Genomic DNA, 21,467 nt, shown 5'->3' on the forward strand with positions numbered 1-21,467 from the left:
CTAATTGAGTTTCCTTGTTGGGGGAGCATAAGGGAGTTCAGTCTGACCAAGAGCTGTTTCAAGAACCCCATTTTCCCACTGCTTTCAGTAACCCAGGAGCTGTGTTTCTTAACACCATCACTGCTAACATCATCACAAAAACACTGAGCAACGCTCAGATCTGATCTGCTGCCTGCGTGAAACAACGTCCAGGGACTAAGTAGAAGAACAGACTTAATAATGTGTCATTTTTATTTGGTCTCAGTATCATGATTTTCCTTGGCAGTGTTTTAAATAGGCTGCTGTTAGTTTAACAAGACTCTACACACACACACAGTGGCTCACTTAAGTAAACTCACAATGACAGTAATAGCTTAATTAGGAAATATGTGTACCAAATTTATTATGTTAGGGTGCATTCACACCAGAATAGCCCACTAAACTCTGTATGGGGACTCGGTATTGCTCAGTTGGGGGGTGCAACATTATTCCAGATCGAGATTACGTTCATGCTGTTCATGCTGCATGTTATTTGCTAATTAGCACCATAAACTATGTTATTTGATATGTGGCACTATCTGACAAAACAGATGATCATTTGAAGTATTAAAGTCCTGTATTGTAAACAAATAAATGAAACAACATGACTCTCCACACACCTGCCCTGTTAACGTGGCTTAAATCTTTCCTGTTTGAATTAAACTGAATTTAACTTTGCCTGAGATCATCGTGTATACTCTTGCTCACCTGTTTGTAAAGCCAGTTTCTCTTGATCACAGGAGCAGTGGGATTCCTCCTGATGGAGTTGGATCGCTTACCAAAGTTATGAATCTTTTTAGAAGGTCTCGAAGGCTATAAAACGGTATGAATGGGAAAAACAGTAGTTAACTTTTTTTTCTCCCTTTTACAAACATTGCGAGCTGTTAACAAATGATCAAATTGCTTTTTCATTATTTTCTATGCATAATAATCCCACATTCACGTGCACCACTCACCCTTCCTGCTGGACTGGTGGTGTTTGCAGGGCAGTCTGAGCTGCCTGTGTAGTTTGAGGCCTCGCTCATGGTGCTTATTGGCCGTTCCTTCTTCTCATTCGCCGACACTTTGGAGGCAGATCTACACAAAAAAAAAAAAAAGCATGGCAAGACCCCATCAGCAAGACATCAGTCAGAAATACAGTGCTTGTCAAGTTCAATACATTTATGCTCAATGACCTTTATAAAACAAGGAAAATAAGAGGCTGCAGCTTTTATCATTCGTTTCCCTATTGTTCGTCTAAAGTTGAAGCTCTCCATATAATGAGATCTCAAGATGGGTTCATAAATCAAGTCAATTACTTCAAACAAGTCAGAGCAGATACTTTTCCAGTTCTCTAACAGCTTTACAGTAAATGTTCTGCAAAGTTTTTTCAAATACCTGACTGCCACTTTAAAAAGAAAAAGTTCAAATTAAGTTTGCTGCATCTCTGCCACAAGACAGTGAAGGCCTGATTGTGAAATTATCCAATGGAGATGTCCTACATTCTTTATAAGGGGAACAGTGTTGTGGTCCAGAGGGAATGAGACAGAACAACCAGATCAGAAGAGAAATGCTGGAGCAGTGAACACTGCACTACATCAGCCAGCCAGCCAGCCCAACGCTGCAAACACGCCCACATGACCTGTGCATACGAGCAAAGATTTAACAATCACACACTCCAGATTTTATGTTACTATCAATCTGTACCAGCTTCCTTTAGTCCATCCATCTGTTAACATGCACACAAAACATTGAACAAAAGGAAAACCCATCCTATCAAAAATGGTTTTATCCAGACTGCATGCTGTTACATTTAACACAAAACACAAAAGGGATCAGACAGGACAACATTAGTTTGCTTCACAAAAGCAGGCAACACACACAGGATGTTCATTCCCGTGCAGCACAGACAGGTTTTATACCGACACAAAACAACGCCACAGACCGACTTGTTTTACATGGATTTACTCAGTTACTTCATTTATTACCAGGTAAAACATGGATGGGTGAAACACTGTTATGAGCTTCAAATCTTATCACTGTATGGCCAATAAGAGGATTACATGCAGGGAATTGAATTTTCTCATTCTTGTAGTTCATTGTATGTGAAAATGAATAAATATATTGAGGTTCTGTGCAGAGGAGACACTAATCAGAAAAACCATAAGATGGACAAGCGTGTGACTAATGTTCGCTCAAGATGAGACACTCACAATTTTCAATCACCACTCTAAAAAAGGTGCTTGTGCAGCTTTCCCATCTAATGAGCTTATTATAGTAAATGAGCCCAGAATATTAGCACTTCAGTGACAGGCCCGAACTGTCACTGAATCCAATCTGAACCGCAATCAATGGTGTTGACTTGCCTTGCATCAAAAAATAACGGTAGAGGGTGGAGGGACCTTGTTTGATGCTCTATTTGGCATCAGAGAAGATCTCAGCTGTGAACTGCAGATAATTAGTTTAGATCTGATAATCAATTTTCTGCAGTAGAACTGAAAGGAAGTGTGTATCGAATTGTCCGCTTTAATGTACATGTATGGCAAACAAAGAGGAAGGATTATGCCGTACAGTCCACATAAACAATTATAGACGTCTAACTACAATGCAGATGAGACAGAACATAAATAACATAAAATCATAAATATTAAAGAATATCTGTGATGGACTGGTGACCTGTCCAGACCAAGTGGTCAGATAATAAATGAATGAATGAATATTAAAGAATAAACAGATGACTATAAAACACTAAGAGACTGAATAAAAGTTATGTGAAAATAAACCATTAGAGTTTGGAAAAGATTACACAGATTTTGAAGATGTAAAGGTTTAGAGCTGACCAACTTTTAATAATTTACAATATTAATTCAATCAGCTTAACAAATGTAAAAAAAAAATAAAAAAAAAAAAAAAGAAGAAGAAGAATTACCATAAAAAAATTTCATGTCTAGCATCCACAAATCCCAAAACATTAGCAAAACTCCATTAAATGTGACTTAACAAGTAATGGTTATTATGTTAAATAGTTGAGTATTTTATTCAAAATCTTCACATCAACGCAGCTCAAATTCAGTTTATTATCAGAAACAGAAGGGCAGCAAATCTTACAGAGAAGTTGTAACATGGTCATTTTTGGTGTATGTTTGCAGATTTACTTAAACAAATGGGTTCATTTTCATCAAACTAGTAACAAGTGAATTTGTAAATATGTAAGTGTTTTAGCGTTAATTTCTAAACCGCTTAAAACAATGGAAGAAAATCTATTAACACCCCCCCCCCCCAAAAAAAGTGCAAGAAACTCTAAGTGGATAATGCTGCTATTTGTATCTTCAATGTGCTGTTTTACAAGTCTGTCTGCTTTAAATGAGCATTCTCTGTTTTAGACTGGTGCTCGCCTCCTGACAGCACGAGCCCACTGCAGAAACGATTGTAATGTAGGAACACAGTAATAGTTGTAGAAAAATACCATGAGCAAAACCTCATCCTTGTGTTTACCACAACTCTGTGTCAACAGCAAAGTCAGTGAACCTGAAAGTGGAGCTGAAAAGGCCATGTGATGTTCTCCGTGCAACAATGGCCTGTTTCACAAACAAGCACACACAATGCAGTTGTTCAGCTTCCTGCAAGAAAGCAGACCAGACAGGTTGCCAGTCTGTCTTAAACTCAACGTCAGAATCATTTAAGATCTCAGTCTAATTTCTGTACCAATTGATTGTCATTACTACTAATAATAATGCTAATAATAATGTTATTAAGTCAATCATATTTTTGGAGCTACTGCAGCACACAGTATGTGTTTTTATTTATTTTACTATTCATGCTATGAAACAATTCATTTAAAAAAATGCTGAAACCATGAGGGTAATGTTACAGAGGCTGAGAGAGACTGTGTTCAAAAAATGTTTTGCATCAGTATATCAAGATAACAAGTTTTCTTGAGATAACGGAATAAGTAATGTTATCTAAAAAAAAAAAAATACAATTTGATTATTTCTAAAAACTGTGATAAGACAAAAAGTTCTTTCTCTTGTCAGGAGAACTATTGTGAGGAGAAAATAAGAATAACACATGAATGCCTAAACTTACTGTTAAGGTATTCATGTTTGCAGTTATGAATTAAATCAGGTGCTAACCACTCATTTTCAAGCTCATCTTGATCATTTTGTGATCCCAAGAAAACAAACCATGATAAACCATGTGACTTGGTGGTTATCACCAGAAAAGGTCAATTTCTCCAAATGATGAGAAACATGATCTTGTCACGTGAAAACATACTTTGTCATCTCAAGAGAACAGAATAATTCATTCATGATCTTGAACAAAAGTAAATAATATAATGGCTGCCTTCCACTTCTGTACAATATTAATGCTTACAAAAAAAAATGAATAAAAAAAAATAAAAAATAAGGATCTCAAACACCTTAAGAGCCACAATCCTGCAGGTTTTTAGGTGCTTCTCTGCTCCAACACGGCTGACTGGAATGAAATGGATCCATCAGCTTGTTGTCATGTTCTGCACAGTGACCTGTTAATTTGAATCAGGTGTGTTCAAGCAGGTAAAACCTGCAGGACAGTGGCCCTTGAGTCTGAGTTTCCTGCTATAAAAACTACATATTTAACCTTTCAAATGTTTATTTATTTAATTAATTTCATGTTTTTTATTTCTTTAGGGGATGAGAAATAAAAATGTATGTAAAATGTTTTAAATTTGACCTGAAAACAGGTTTTTAGGAGGCACACGTCTGAATGGGTTAAACAAACTCAAAGAAAACAAATGACCATCAGTTAAATCCACATAATGCAACAAAACCCATACGTGTTATGATGTTAGTTCTTTGTCTGCTCCAGCATGGATTTTGTGTGTGTGTGTGTGTGTGTATGCATGAGTGTGTTGGTCTGTGAGTGCAAAAAAGAGTGAGGAGGGATTACGCTGCTGCTGAATCGAAGCGCTCTGAGCACACTGGAGGGAAAACAGTGAACTGAGCGGCTGAGGGTGCATTTTAAAATGACCACACAGCATTTTTTTTTACAGCGGTTAGGAAGCTTTCAAGCACATGTGCGTGGTGCTGAACTGTACCTTTATCTTTTTAATGAACAAAAGACAATAGATGAGGCAAGCACACTGATCAGACATTTAACTGAGTGAGAGATAAACTGATGCAACTTACAGAGCCACAAAAAAGCCCAAAACACACGTTCTAGAATAAATGTATCAAACTTGACTCGTCTTTAAGGAAACTGTGATTGTGTAAAACTTCAAAGACTCTTGGTTTTGTAGTAAATCATTATTTAAAACTGAATGAACATGAAGCCCTGCAGTGATTTCCCTGTGGCCAGTTTGAACAAACACAACAAATGGTTCAGACAGTAAAGTGCACCTCGCAGGACGCAAATACATCACAGGTCAGCAGCCATCCAAAACACCCACAGCATGTTGATAGTGTGCAACAACGATGAATATTAACAGTCAGACATGTCCTAGTGTTTTACATAACAACAGATGTGGAAAACAGTAATCCATTGACACCTAATAATTATTTACCTGCATAATGCTGGTTGACATAATTTTCCACAGTTCACACACAATAGAAGAAAGACCAATTTGTTGAGGGGGAAATACGAAGATTATTACATGTGAAAGGTTTTGCATACCAGCTGTGTGTAGGTAGGCTGCTTGCTGTATTGCTGTCGACCATATAACACTGAAATCCATCCAACACAGTCATCGTCTGGAAAATCAATTCCATGCAAATCCAAATGACTGTAATGTTTGCCAGTATTTCCTTCTTAGCTGTCACAGAAACCAGAAATAGACAGCATTCTTATTTTTTTAGAAGCTTGGATCTACTGAAACAGATTTGTTTAGTTGATTTTCTTCTGTTTAATTAAAAGAAAACATAAAATATTATATCTTTTATGAAGATAGGTAGAGTAGTATTTATCAGTATTCATATCCAGATATGTGAAAATGTGTCAGGCTGAACTTGGTGGAATTGGTAACCAGACATCTTGTTGAAATAACTATGAAGTCCTGCTTTAAAGCACAATTCAAACTGAATACAAAACTTAACATTTTCCCCTGCTTTTTGTGCTGAAATGGATTTTTAATAGGCCAATGGCAGGTTCAGACCAAGAGCCGGCGTCCAGTGAGACAAACTAATTGCAACGCAACACAGACCTCACAGCTCCCTCACTGCTTCCACCCTGGAGGGTAAGTAGCAGCCGGTTTCTGCTAATAAAATGTACCTGATTATCTGATCATCAGTAAGTGTGAATATCTCTATAAAAGCAGAATGACAGTTAGCTAGTCTGGAGCTTTCAGGTTAGTGTAAACAAAAAAAAAAACAAAGGAGGAAAGACATCAGCACTGATCTTAGAGAATTGATTTTGCTTCCCTTCAATCAGGGAGGATTATAAGTCCATTTTCAAATAATTTGGAGTTCTTTAGTCAATAAAGTAAAGATAATTTACAAGTGGAAAAACTGAAATAAATGTTATGTAAAACCTCTGAATTTTAAAAAGATGGTGGCCTTCTTTTTGAATGTGACTGTATATGCAGGCTCCGATAAATAATTTACACATAGGCTAAACATAGCTATATAAATCAGCATTGCTTTTGCCTCTATTGCAGGACAGCCAGCTGCTTTTTATTCAATCATTATTCATCATAAAGCATGTTGCAATATTATCTACTAATCTCGATAAAGAATTAAATATTAATGTATGTGCACATGAAGTTAAGGCTCTGGGCCAGTCACTCATAAACAATATTATATTATAAAGTAATAGGAGTTCTGGTCTCCTTTACAGCCAGACTGGGCTAATTTAAGACTGTCTGTAATCTGCATGGCCTGTCTTTACTCATTTATGCATCATTATTCTTGGCTGAAAAAGCTGCACTAGGCTGATACAAAAAAAATCCTCTTCTATAACATAGGTTTGACAGTTTTACTGAGATGCATAAGTATGTAGCTGGATGATAGAGGCTTTGCTGCAATACAGATTGAGAGGAAGTTTTACATAATAAAACACAAGCGCACACATTCTATAAGGGAACCTCTTTTTGACCAATTTGGCATATTGAGTAAAATACGAAAAAGCAAGTGTCACATTAAAGGGAAATTTTTATATTAAATGTAGCAGTTAAAGCAGCCCTGAACAAAACATTTTATATAATATAAACAAATTAGATTAACAGCTGCACATGTTCCATGTGAAACAATTCATTTATTTTTACAGCAAGTCGTTTAATTTTGTCCATCTGAACTGCACTGAACACACTGTAAGACTGTATTTAGGGAAACAGGTTTAACACCACAAATAACGTCTGTTAGTGTGGAGCACTAAAGATAAACACACACACACACACATACAGCAAAATGCTGAGGCTGACATTCACTGAGGTGGATGAAGACACGTGTCAAATAACGACCTAAGCAGTAAGTAGCTCACAGATCATAACACAGCAGAAAGAGTAAGTATAAGTGACACTGATGTATGTGAGTGTACAGGAACTCTAACCTTTTTATTTCCCATGAGCAAGAACAAGGCTGAAATTGGTCTTTCCATAAAAACACAGAGGCAGCGTCTTGGTGTTCATTCAGTTATTAAACTATGTTTCTCCAAACTCTGCAGAATTTAACTGGAATACCAAATGTTTAAGTGAAACTGCAAAGGAGGCTTTATCAGAAACACAGAACATGGCAGACCCCTGGGATATGACTGGGATGCAACTCTTCAAAACAAATCCAGGCTGACTTGATCTGAATTACACACACTTCCTTGATGGCTGCACAGTTTGCAGTTTTCTATCAGTTGCTCTATTCATTAGGGTGGGCTGGGTTAAAGGTCTTTATGTTGTACCAGACTGAAGCTTAAATTTACAATACCAAATTGAGGCAAAGATTTGCGTTTTGGCTGTATTTACAGTGCAGAGCAGATTAGGCAGAGATTTTCAGCCAGGCTTCCTTATCCCTGTGGCAGCTTAAATCCGTCTTTGCCGTCTATTACTTGTCCAGAGCGAAGATTTCCCCCCCTTATTATTTTTGTAAGAACACAGCCAACTGTTGGCTAAGATACACTATATAAAAAAAAACTAAAAAAAATACAGTATAAGTCAAATGGAAGAATTATTGTTTAGCTCTTGCTTCTTTTAAAGCTAACCCGGAGCACCTCTGATGTATATTAATTTTGCAGATTGCCCTTAAGATTAAATGCTGAATTCTAAATTAAATATCACCTTGCTCTGGCATGTTGTGCTTCTTGGTGTGAAAAACAGCAGTGATGTGAGAGCAACACAAGGAGGAGAGGAATGTGTCGAGAAAGTGCAGTGTGACAGTTCTGCTACGCAACAAGCTTCTACTAAACCAGCTTCTGATTATTGAATCTCACACTGGAAAAATAGCTGAGACCCATAATGGGCCGTGGGGGAGGTATTAACTTTACACTGGCTGGTCATACCTTCCAACATGAGCATGTGCTCATTGCTGAAGTAAGAGTGATTAAATGTTATGGCATGGCTTTTCTTACAACAGTAACATTGTGGGAGATCTACAATGAGGTAATAGAGAATCTGAGTGGAGATGATCCATGAGATACCAGAGTGAACCACGAATGCTAACATTAATTTTAGAGTGTGGGTTGTGATGTAAACAGCCTAGCATGTGTTTGGTTACCAGACTAAGTGTTGTCACATAGCAACCTGCTTAAATGGAAACTCAGTGAAAGAAACTACAACTCCGTATCAGCTTGTTTGTTTTATGTTTGAACAACCAGCACATTGATATTGTAGCAGAGTAGCAGCAGTCTACAAACAGGGCTAAATGGTTCCAGGTGGGTAAATCTGCAAACAGGAATATGGATAATTCCTAAGGTGGACATACATTATGTTTAGTCAGACATGTTTATAACGTTGTTCTCAGAGAAGTGAAAGATCCGGATGACTGGCATTCTGATCCAGTTATATGGACAGACTTGTGCTACATGTTTAACAAATAGCAGCATACATGTGATCACACAAGCGTGACTCTGTTAAAGAACATTTAAAAAATGAAAAGACCATGAACTCTTTTTCAGGCCAAAATGTGACTCACTGCATTCCCACCATCTGATACATACACGATATAACGTTTTATCATGTCTAACTTCGACATTGAGATTAACGATCCTACCGTAGCACTTGTAGAGAGCAGCAGCCCGATAAGATCTCTTTAATAATATGAGAGTCATAAGAAGTATCAAAAAAAGCTATCTTTCAATGTAATTCTTATTCCTAAGAAATTTGATCATGTAGTCAGATAACAAAGAATGCACTGAATAGAGGAGGCTATGAAGTGAAAGGGCAAAACTGCAAATAGAGAATGGCAAGACAATGACTTCTGAAATGTTGCCTACAAATCCAGAGTTTCAACAGCATGATGAAGAGCTCAAAAATGCTACCCAGCAGCCTTCTGATAGAAAATACAAGAGACTTACTGTTCGCTGACCACAAAGATGCAGTTGTCTTGTGAGGGTAAGCCTGAGACGGGATGTTTACAGGTCACCTTCCGCTCATTGTGGCTGTTGAGAATAAAGAAAAAGAAAAAAAAGAATAATCATTACATAAACATGGATCAATATAAAAAAGTTCATCGTCATAGAAAAGCTGCTGAGCACAAGTATTTTCAAGGCTGTTTATTAGTGTCTGTCAGCAGGGCAGTAACTTCTAAACAGAAACAAGATAGACACAATATCTGAATGTAAGCCTGTGACGTGCTGGTAAAAACTCAAGAAAAACTAAAACTATGAAAACTGGTTAAACCTGAAGCACACTGGGTCAGTGACATATCGAGCAAGCGATCAAGTGCAACACAAAACAAACTGATCAAGTTCAGAAGAAAGAAACTGCTTATTTATTAACTCTAAAGTCAAACTGCAGCATCTGTCTCCTAAAATGTGCCACAGATGCTTTAACAAATGATCTGCAGCAAAAACAAAATAATCTTTTTTTTTATATATATAAAATCACCTCCAAGTTTGCTTTGATGTCTTGAGGCAATATGAAAAAGAAAGGAACACTTTGAATGCAGATTAGTATATGCAACACTTCAAACTAGGTGAGCTCAAATCTAAATAAATGAGTCTACAGGCTCCAGGAGGCTCTGGTGCCATCCTACACTCCAAATCTAATGACAGAGGTAGAGAGGATGCCACCCACCCATCCTGCTGGCCAATCACAGCAGCCCACAATCACTTCCACCCTGACATAATTAGAACACCAGGGTACAGACCTCACAGTCTCTGAAATGGAGGAATGAACAGCAGCAGCTTTCCAGTAAAGCAGAGGCTTGGTCAGTGATCATATGTATGTGGACAGCCTCAGGAAACAGAAGGCTCAGAAGACTTTGCAGCTTTACTGGTAATCCTACATCAACATTTTTACTTTAACAGTGGTGTTGGAATAGTGACTAAACTGCCCACTTCATTCCATAACAATAACAATCCATCAGCTTCCTTTTCCATCACTGACACTAAAGAAATGGAAACTCAACAGCTAACTGACTAAACCCTCAAACAGATGAGGCAATGGAAGGTTCAGACCCAGTGGAGAGCATGCTGTATGCAATACATTCATCAAATATACTGACAAATGGAGAAATTAAGCAAGACTTTAGACAACTTACTAAAAAAGAAAAAAGGACTGCAATGTCAACAGACCTTATAGCTACTGCTGCCTTCACATGTTGAACATTCACTCAACAATAAACAGAAGAGAGTTGAGCAATGAACCAAAAATAACAATTTTAAACATGGGGTACTCGTATACTGAAAAGAGCAAATACCAAGTATGAAATGGGGATTTTAGTTTCAGTTTAGCCTGGAGAGCAACAGTCTCTACAGCTCTGGTCTGTAATTACTGGAGGCACTGTTGGCAGCAGAGCACACTGTGCGGTCTTGGGGCAGACCAACGGCACCATATTTCTCTGGTATCCTTCACACATGCCTTTACTTCTCCACACAAAGTCTGGGTGCAGATTTAAGACAAAATAGAAAGTCTGGATATACACTTGTGTACCCAATTAAGCAATGTTATGTTGAACTGTATATGCATTCCTATAACCAGCTCCAATAAGGAAGAAGAAACAATCCAATTTTTTAGTTGAGATATTCTTGATGCATTTACAAATAATGACATTACACGACCACCTTGAGTTTGCTTTCATGTGGTGCTTAAAACAGCTTTAAATAAATTACTGCACTTAGCATTACAGTAAAATAAAGTGCTAACTTTTAGGATATTTAGAGTATAAATCCACTCAGGAGATATATTATGTCTTCCTGACTTCTAACACATTCATAAAGCAATAACCATCACAACCCCATAAACAAACTCTCTAGTGCCGACCGCATACTCAGAAGATGACTTATTTGGGGATAGCACACTGAGGGCACCATACAAGCCTCAACACAAACTAATTCACCCAAAATAAATTAATTCATTAATAAAGCAGTGCTTTTGTATGTAAATTTAACCACAGTTGGTGTTAACATGAAATAACTGGTAATTAAAGTTTCATTGCCAACTGCTATGAATCTTCCCCCCGTCTGCAAGTCTTTTCAATTCTCAGCTTCTTTCTGCTCATTGTTTTGGTTTGGCAGTCTCTAAATGTAGAGACAATGCATTTGTTCTCTCAACACACAAGCTCATAGAAGGTAGTTGTACCCTAGTTGTTGAAAAACAGACATGATGAGATAAGGGCACCACTGCACACTGAAAGCCAGCAGAACATTTTCTGCTATAAATGTTATCCTGCACATGTGATTCAGCAAGTTCACACATGTTTTTAAAGGTAGATGACTGCAAACTGTGACGTACACCCACATTAACAACAGAAACAAAACCTCCAATCAGGTATAGAAGGCAAAATTTAGCAAAATGGATGCGTTTCAACTTTCTGATTTACACAATACACAGTGAGGTGGTTAGCTACTGCATGTCGCTTCAAAGCAAGAAGATTCCTGGGTCAAATCCTGACTGAGGCCTTTCTGGGTGGGGTTTGAATGGGCCATCTCCAAGTACACCAACCTCATCCCACACTCCAAAAACATGCATGACTGGTACTTTAAACTGACTCTAGGTGTGAGTGTGCATAGTTGTTTGTTAAAAGCTAAAACAGAAAACATGTACATCATGCTGGATAAATTAAAGCATCAAAGATAGTTAAAATGTCACCTTCAAAAATGAGCCTGACCAAGGTTCTTAAATCACCATAATGACAAGTTTATGCAGGGGTTACTGACACATGTTAGGTCAGTGTCCCTACAATATAGCTTTATAGACGGAAGCAATTTTAGAGGGTCCTAAACATTCGCAACAAGATCCACGTGACATGGAAGTGAAGTGAGTACTTGAAACTTGATGGAAAACATAATGACTTTTAAGTAACATGGCGGCTGTGGCTGATGAGACACTACACACTATCTTCATCTTCCATTTATGTGGAAAACGTCTACGTTGGGACAACATTTGAAAGTAGCAGTCTCCTTTTTAAACTGCTTTGCAGCCTTCTTGTTATTCTCAGCTATAGTGCAATGATATTTGCCATATGGTAGTGGTGAATCTTTAAAAAAAAAGTGCATCAGGAGCTGATTATAAACATGACAGGCTCGTGCAGAAATTGTCTGTCTTGCACAAATTAAGGGCTCTCTGGAAACATCACTAGATAAAAAATGCAATCAGTGTTGATGACAGCAGTTGTGGCTTGAAAAGCCTGAAATGAAATCAGCATTGAGTGTGTATGTTTCTCATAAGACCATATCCAGCTAATCTTTTGTTACACTACCATTTTAAATAACAAATGCTCAGGAGGATGTGGTCTGTGGTCCCTCCGTCTAGATTAAGATAGCAAAGAATCTCTTGACTGTACAGTAACAAGAGGCAAGTTTGCTTCAAACTGTTTCATTGTTTAGGCATTAAAATATATTTATCTTCTGGTGGAGGATGTTGGTTTATGGGGTGGATATGGGTTATGGACACCAGGAGTTCCTTTTCTGTTGACCTCGGACATAGAGAGGTGGTAGCTAGGAGTGGGAGTCCTTGCATGACCACCCTGCAGTATGGTGGGGTTGGGCAGTTTTCTGGCCCTGTCCACAATAATTAGCAGTGAGCTTCAGTAATAAAGAGCTTAAGGTCTGGGGGTCACTCCAGCACTCCACAGGCTAAGCTTTTATTACTCAGAGTGGGTCTTTGATCCCTCGCACCCCTTCATCTGCAGTGTAACCACAATAAACTAAGAGGCTCCAAGAAAAATCCATACATTAGAGGGGGGGTGAAAGGGTTTCATGAGTTTTGACTGGATTCTACAGAATGACTTCAGAGAATCTCATAAATTATCTTAAGTTCATTAAAAAGAAAACTTAATTTATTCAACTTTTCTGGTTGAAAACAAAATTTCGGTCTAATCCCAAAATCTTTAATTTAGTTTGAAGTTCAGTGGGTTCAAAATAGCATGCTATTTAAAATACCAACATCTTTACTACATTAAGACTACAAACCAAAAATGAAAGAAAACCACTATTGGTGGTATTATGCTTTTTTAAAACTTCTACTTTTTATTAGGTCTGAACAATAAAGGGTTAAACAACTTTAATTCTATTAATCTGTCATTTAGATGAGTTTGAACTGATGAAACTAATTTGTAAGTGGACTTGTTGTAAATAAGTTTTTTTTTTCTTTAAAAGTGACACTGAAACTCTGATAAACTATCATTAGAGTCTAATGAAAAATGATCTACTCTGCATTGGATCTGAAAGGAGAGTGGGAGGAAGGTTTGGATGACAAGCAATGATTTTGTGACTTTGACACAAAATTGCATCCATCAAACGATTTTTTTCCTCTCTCTTTTTAACAGGAAGCGCTCCAGACAAAGAGCAAGAATACGTTTTTACATAGTGCTCTTCAATTTGGGAACTTTCACACAATATAAATAATGTCAATATCAATTGAGTCATATTTCTAACCAAGATGCATCATACTGATTCCACACCATTACACACCAAAGTAAGTCATATTTAACTCTGCAACAGCATTATTGTAATTTTACTTGCACACAAGATCCAGTTATTTTTTATAGTGTGTCTCAATGCTAGAGCATTACAGGAAACCCATAATCCAAGTCACCAAGATATTAATAGGAAACCTACTTAATAATTTTAAAAAATCCAACTACCCTTTACCAGATACAAAACTTTCCTATTTCTCTCTTTAATGTTCAATTCTAATCCTATTACATAGGAAGGAACAAATTCAGGCTTTCATATTTTCATGTAAGTACTTCTAACAAGCATGAAAAAGTTGGGCTGCAGTGGATCTCCTCACTACCACACAGACATTGACTAGAGGTATGAATAGCTTTCCTCACAAAGGTTGAGCTGAATAGGCAGAATAGGTGGTTTATGAGAGGGCGTGTAGGGGGCACCAGGAGAAAAGACACAAAGACACATAGTGGGGGCTTTGCAGTCCCCAAGAGGTCACATGACATGAAGCAATGTGCTCCAATACCTAGAATATCTACTGATATATTACAACAGTTAATCAGATCTGGTGTTCTTTGATGTCAAGGAATAAAATTTGAGGGAGTTAAACCATTGGCACCAGCTTGGAGATGACATAATACTAAGGCTTCTTTTTGTGGTGAGTTTAAGAATTTGGCAACATAATTAAAGGAAAAAAACAAGCATCATGGACCATAGCTGCAGCTGCATGTCTGGTAAGATCTGACTTTCACCTTGGACCTTTAAATTTAACAAGAGAATATAGCTGCTCATTCAGGCAATAAATCAGATTTCTTCTCAAATAATTAAATTATCCTGCTAGAAGCAGCTGGGTCTGTGTGCAAAGTGGGTCAAGGTGACGCAGCTGATCAAGCAATTCAGAAGATTTCAGAGCTTGCTTGTGACTGACCTGCATGCTTGGATGTTTGTTTTATATATTTATTACAACAAAACTCCATAACAGCCCATGAACTGAGAAATTCAAAATGAATCTTTAAACATCAATACTAATTATTATTCTTGATATTTAATCTCACTTTATAAAAACTCAGCAAATATTAGCAGCACTGATAATGACAAGCGATGCCTACACGTTGATAATAACCTGATAAAAACCGTACTCTGAGCAGGACACTGCCATGTAAACAGCTTTTTCTATTCACTTCAACATGAATAAGCAATAGTCAAATTAAGTTACGTGGAATGTTCAAAGTTTTGCATCATTTTGTGATGAACACTGCTGCTTTTTGATGCGTGCATGAAGATTATACAGTCAGTGGAAAACAAGTTAGCTTGTTAACAAACAAGTAAAATAATAAATCAAATTTAAAAAGTAATTCAATAATTGGAATATGTTCTCTAGATTTAAAAATGAGAATTTGAAAGGATATATTCTGACTAATACTGATTTGATTAATAATTAATTCACATGGAGGTAAACAGTATAAATACCGCTGTGCATATGAACCCAGCCACTGAGATGGTGGCACATGATTACATAACACCAGAGCAAGTTAGACCTAAAACAGCTAGATTACAGAAAAGTCACTAGATACAGCTCACAACCTGGAATAATTTCAGTATTTGCAAAGATGGTGTCACAAATCCACAACAAAAGGTGGCAAATGGTTTGAAAACTGTAGAAGACAGACATGTGAACTAAGCTGCACTATGACCTTGTTTTAGTCAGAGACCAGTGGCAACTGTTCCTCATCAGACAAAAGGAACAGTTCCTTTAAGGTCTACTCAGCCAGAAATGAACTTCCCAACCTTACATTAGCCACAAATATTCCATCTTTCCTACAGTGCATGTGAAACTCCTTTGGTTAACTACCCAATGTTCAATTTCAAGCTTCATTAAAGACAACTCCAGGCTTGCATACAAAACAGCTGTATCAAAAACAACTGTAAATTTCTGTATGTACAGAGTAATTATATATTTAGCTTTTTAGGTCTTAGGACCATAATTGACACTCAGACTCTTCTAATCAAGGTCAACACTGACTGACAGGATAAAAAACATGATCTTGAGGTTTGTTTGTTTCCACACTTAAAAGCTGTGCTTATTTTCAAGAAGTGGGAAGTAACATTTACTTTCAGGAGATGCTTCCTAAATTTACTGAGGAACAGTTCATATAAAGTAGAACTGAAGAGACTTATTTACCGGCTGCAGAACCACTGTGCTCCGTGCATGTGTGCAGTATTTAAAAGCCGTATGCAAGCACCCTCTAAATGGTTTCCACGCTGACTTTTCCAGGAATCAATGACTGCACACAGATGCTCTTGACCACACAAGTCTCCACAGAAGTACTAAATGAAGTGCAAAACAAAGGAGTGGGTTTTCCAGATGACTCCAGATGAGCATGATCCAGGGCTTACATATGACACTCAAAATAAGACAACCACCAGCATGCTTACAGACACACCCTACAGAGGCACAACAGTCGTTTACTTTTGTACTTATTTACAAGAGTTTTGACATAAATCGCAAAGTCTAAAACATAAATTTGCTTAGACAATGTGGTAGATGTTAGTCAGGTTTGGCAGGTGACTACCAAGAGATCATAGTCTGGGTCTACGCAGAAAAGACAGTTTAATGACGAATAATCATACAGCTTAACTGACTGTGATTAACAGATAAAAAGCTTTTAAAGATGCTATGTTGTGTAAGGAATACAAAATGTGATGTGTTGCAAATTAATGGGGTGCAGTCATGAAGGGAGGGAAACTGTACTGCTTCAGGACAGCCTGCAGTTAAGCAACTGCAGCCATTCCAGATATATCAAAACGTTTTCTTTCTTTTATTTAAAGCAGCAAACTGCAATAAATCAGCATATTCAGCTTATGATGCAAATCTAATGTTACTCAGAAATGAGTGACACCAGATGTGCATCAACATCAGTCAACACAATGATAGAAAAGGGGAATCATGATAAATAAAAACAAACTTCCCCCCAGAAGTGGTTTACTTTTCCATGTGTGTAATCACTAAAAACTTAATCAAGAGACAGGTTTTGTTTTACATTGTGAAAAAGTTAGAAAAAAATACAGCTGTTTAGTAACAGTATTTCTTTTCACTACATAAATGATTGCGAGAAACGACAATAAGAAAAGTAACCAAGAGTAATTAAGATAGTGCTCACAAATTATAAGATGTAACGCAGCGATTATGGTTATTAACGCCTCCATTACCACACACACTCAAAAAGAGACAGAAAACGCAATCAATAAAGAAACGAAACAAAAAAGAGGCAAAATACAGTAAGAGGGCAAAAACGCTGACACGAAGTCCGATTATAGCTGAATTAAAGTGAACAATCAGGGCTGCACATCTTTAGCCTTCAGCTAGCATCAGCCATCACAATCAATGCAATTAACACCCCCGGTTATTGTCAGCCCCGTTCAGCGCGTGCCGCACACATCTACGGTACTCACAGAGAAAAGCTTCCATGAATGTCCAGGCGGTCCAACCAGGGGAGCGGGGGGGATAAACCCGTCCAGATTAACAAATAACTGCTGTATCCAGATGTGAGCGTCAGGTACAACGTGAGCACTTTGTCCCTCTGAAGACAGCGCGTGCAGTAAAGTGCGCTCTCAGTTCGCTCTTGCTGCTGCTGCTGCTGTGCTCGCGGGGCAGAGGAGCTCGCGCTGACTGATCACTGCTGTGCCGCGTGCGCCAGTAGTAGACACACTGAAACCCGAGATGCGATGATGTCACTAGCCGGATGTAAAGCAAGCCAAGTGGCCAGCGGCGCTACGCGCCCTCACAGGCATGAAAACTACATGCGCGTGAGGGAAGCCGTCAAACCAGGCGGCACGTAGGCATTCTTATGTTTATTCTTACATATGACAAAAAAATCTTTATATGTGTTTGGAAAATTTCCAAACTTCTTCACACTTGCAGGAAATGGAACAAGAAGCAACTAAAGGAACATGGATAAACTGAACATCCCTTTTTATTTATGTTATTCATATGAGAGCATTATTCTATAGGTGAGCAATGTTATTACATTGATATTAAATATGAATGTGAGTAAAAGAACCTTCCTGTTGCTCATTTATTAGGTAATCTTGATAGAGGATCATGTTGAGAAATGAGCCATACATGACTGCACTGTGCTTGAGAAAACTCATCATTAAAATATTTTGGTTTAGCCCTGATAAAGCTGTGGTAAATTTGTTGGGATTACACTGCAGCAATTGTTTAGGAAACACAGATAACCAACTGCATTTTTAGCTCTGGTTTTCATCTGTCCATCCCAGTTACAGGCAGCTGTGCTAACTGGATGAGGCTTGTTACTTTCAATAGGATGAAGTGAGAGAAAAAACTGCATCTCAAGTGGGTTCAGCAGGGAGCCTGCGGCTATTGAGGACATGAAAGCGCGGACAATGACCTCAACTCCAACCAAGAAGCCAAACAGCTCCTCCACTCATCAACCTGCTGAGTGCAGTCAATGGAGCAGGAAGACACTCAGAGACAGTCAATGCCCTCTGAGCAGCTACTCTTCTCTCCCTCTTTCCTCTGCTTAATGATACTTTGACATTTCCCAAGAGTGTGCACCAGCTCTTGAAGTTATCAAGTTTTAACAGAAATACACGAGACATACTAAATGCATGCTTTTTGTTAAAAACAAAATACAAGAAACAGGCATTACACGAACAATAAACCCATCTGTAATTAGTGAACTACCTTGACCAGTGCTTTCACATAAATAATGCATCAGGCTTTCATTACAAAGAGGGGTGGGGAAACATTTAGTCCTTCAGCTATCCTTGGGCCTCTAGGGAGGTCTTCCCATAGTGGAGCTTGGAGCCAGGGGATATGGCCACCAGCTGGGGTACAGAATGGACGCCATACCCCAAGAGAAGAAAAGGGGAATAGTGAGTATCAGAAGAAATTGTGATATGATATTTAATGACCCTCTCTGTGAAGGATGAGTATGGTGCATAAGGAGCTTGTGCTTCAATGCTGAAAAAAAGTGTCAGAGGGGAAAGTGAAAGCAAGCTGTTCAGCCATCTGCGTGTGAGCTGTTCACTATGCAAGATAACGTCTTTTTTAATCCTGTGATAACTGAATCAGTGTCTACTGATTTAAAGAAAGGTCCAACTCTTCACATTAACAAAGAGAATAAACAGAGGTGCATCAGATAAGAGATTTCATCATCACAACAGTCCATTTGTGATTAAAAATACCAACTACAATACCAAAAGATACATTTTCTAACCGACCTCTCACTGTAAGACAAAACAAAAATGTCAACTTATCTTCAGAAAAGTCTTTGTGAGTGTTTTTTTTTTTCAAAATAAATCAATGCAACAATGAGAAGTAGGAACTGCTTTAAATTAAAATGCAAATGTCACCATCACACCCACCAAGTCTGACTCACTTACTCAAGGCATCTATTCTCTAGCTCAGTTAAAAATGAATATATAAAATCAAATAACATCATACATGCTGTATTGTCAGCTTGAGGTTATTTATGTTTTAGTGCCTCATGGCTCAAAGTGTTTTGTCCAAATGTACTAAAACCAGTCCAGATCAACCCAGCAGCTGAGCATCTGCTGCCACTGCAAATGTGAACTTTTTGTTGTAATCTCTTTATAAAATCAGAAAGGTGCTAGGGTGAGACTTCACAGTAGAAAAATCCAAAGTTGTGAGTTCATTAACCGTTTTGGTGTAAGTGGGAGTCTTAAGTGGGGGCACGGCCAAACCAAGGTCATATAAAGTCTGTTTCATCCCAAACCAAAACTTGACTACCCTTCATTTTATGGCAATGCACCATTAAGCTTTACGACAGAGTCAGGTTTACGTGATAGAAAAGCTCAGATCTGTTGATGTTATCTCAGCAGAGTGGTTTGGCCCGACCAGTCCAGATCTTATAAAAATAACTAGCACTGTGTGATGTTAAGTTCAGAGCTATAAGCAATAGCAAAGCCAGTAGAAAAGGATGCAAACCAGTAACCCTGCAATAAATCACATCAGAAAAGCTTATCAATTATTATTTTGGTTGGCTCTGACTTTTTTTTTTTTGTTAATGAAAACTTAAAAATGTTTTTCTGTATGTTGAGACTTCTATTTAACAAAAAGAAAAACCTCAAAACCATCAAAGACTACAGTTAGTGCAGCTCTATCTGTGCTACATTTACTGTACAGTGGCTGGAATTACATAACACGCCTGAGTGTTTCTAACCCTTCACACAGATGAAGGAAAAGAAGGAAAGAAAGATGAAGCTACAAGGCATGAGCAGAAAAAAATAAATAAATAACCCCCCCCTACCCCCCCCCCCCCCCCCCCCCCACAAAAAAAAAAAAGGATTTAAAGGCTTCACCTGGTTCTTGGCTAACAGGTGCCAAGCAGAAGCTTTCAGACTCATTAACTGCCCACTCAGAGTCAGACAGAGACAGGAAGTGCTAAGTGTTCAAATGTTTATCCACTCTCAAAGGAGCCTTTTCTACCTGCCCACTCGCTCACATCTCAGGCTCTTTCCTCTTCCACCTACACTCCCACACTCTCTTCTTTGTCACAGAGGTGCAGATTATTACCTGCTGACGTTCTGCACAGCTGCATGTGTAGCAGCTGCAAGTAACAGTAGCCCGAGGTTGATGGCGAAGAAAAACACCCAGAATCAGACGGTTTGTTTGCTCTCTGCAGGAACCTCTGCTCCTGCAGAGTGATAGCAGAAAAATACAGCATGCATAAACAGTTTCATTTGCAGCTTCCCTTCAGGGAGCCAGTGTGAAGATGAGTTGAAATGGCCACTTGTGCATTGGTGTGGGGAAACTTGAGTGTCGTGTGCTACTGTAATTAGTCGAGTGAGTCAAATGAAGCTGAAAAACAGAAACTTCTATGTGCCTTAACGGCCACATCTAAACACACAAGGTCAAGAATGAATGAGTCTAGTGATGTCAGCAGAGAAGAAATATCTTTATTTTAAAAAAAGAACCAAAACAAAACAAGTACTCAGTGAACAATAACCTTGACTGAATGATTCAGCTGAGAAATGAGAGGAATTCATCTGGTAAATGAATTCTGGATCAGTACATTGGATAACTTGTTAAACACTCAAAAAAGTTCTTGCTAACTTGAGATAAACCAAGATAAACCAGGAAGATAACAGCCAGGATTGATGCTATCTAATATGTTTCAGGAAGCTCAGACCAACAGAGAAGCCTCTTGAGCTTCTGCTATCTTTGTGGTAGAAACATGGTTGGGGGTAATTATGTAATCGCACCACAAAACAGGTTTTATCATGTGCATCGACCACAGACATGAACGTAATTGCATCGGTTACAAACTAAAAGGTATTTTTCCCAAGCAAACAAACTGACTGAAAGTGATCTGTTTTACTGAGTTGAATGTAATGTCCAACACACAGATTGACACTAGGGCTGGGCGATATGGCCTAAAAATAAAATCTCCGATTTTTTATAACCAAAT

General features: G+C 38.1%; 1 protein-coding gene across 13 annotated transcripts in view; it reads right to left on the reverse strand.

Annotated features, from left to right (window-relative positions):
* The window catches only part of LOC121647280 (pleckstrin homology domain-containing family A member 5-like), a 75,761-nt gene that overhangs the window by 24,463 nt on the left and 29,831 nt on the right, over positions 1–21,467 (reverse strand). For 12 of the 13 annotated variants that reach the window (XM_041996572.1, XM_041996571.1, XM_041996570.1 and 9 more), the window contains exons 4-6: positions 9,472–9,555; positions 975–1,095; positions 727–831 (exon numbers count right to left, since the gene is read on the reverse strand). In XM_041996572.1, the coding sequence (XP_041852506.1) occupies positions 727–831; positions 975–1,095; positions 9,472–9,555 (310 nt within the window). Of the gene's footprint in view, positions 1–726; positions 832–974; positions 1,096–9,471; positions 9,556–20,572; positions 20,694–21,467 lie in introns of those variants that run through there. The other variant, XR_006011822.1, reaches the window with a different exon arrangement.

The sequence above is a fragment of the Melanotaenia boesemani genome, chromosome 10 (genome assembly GCF_017639745.1).
Source record: "Melanotaenia boesemani isolate fMelBoe1 chromosome 10, fMelBoe1.pri, whole genome shotgun sequence".
Classification (NCBI taxonomy): domain Eukaryota; kingdom Metazoa; phylum Chordata; class Actinopteri; order Atheriniformes; family Melanotaeniidae; genus Melanotaenia; species Melanotaenia boesemani.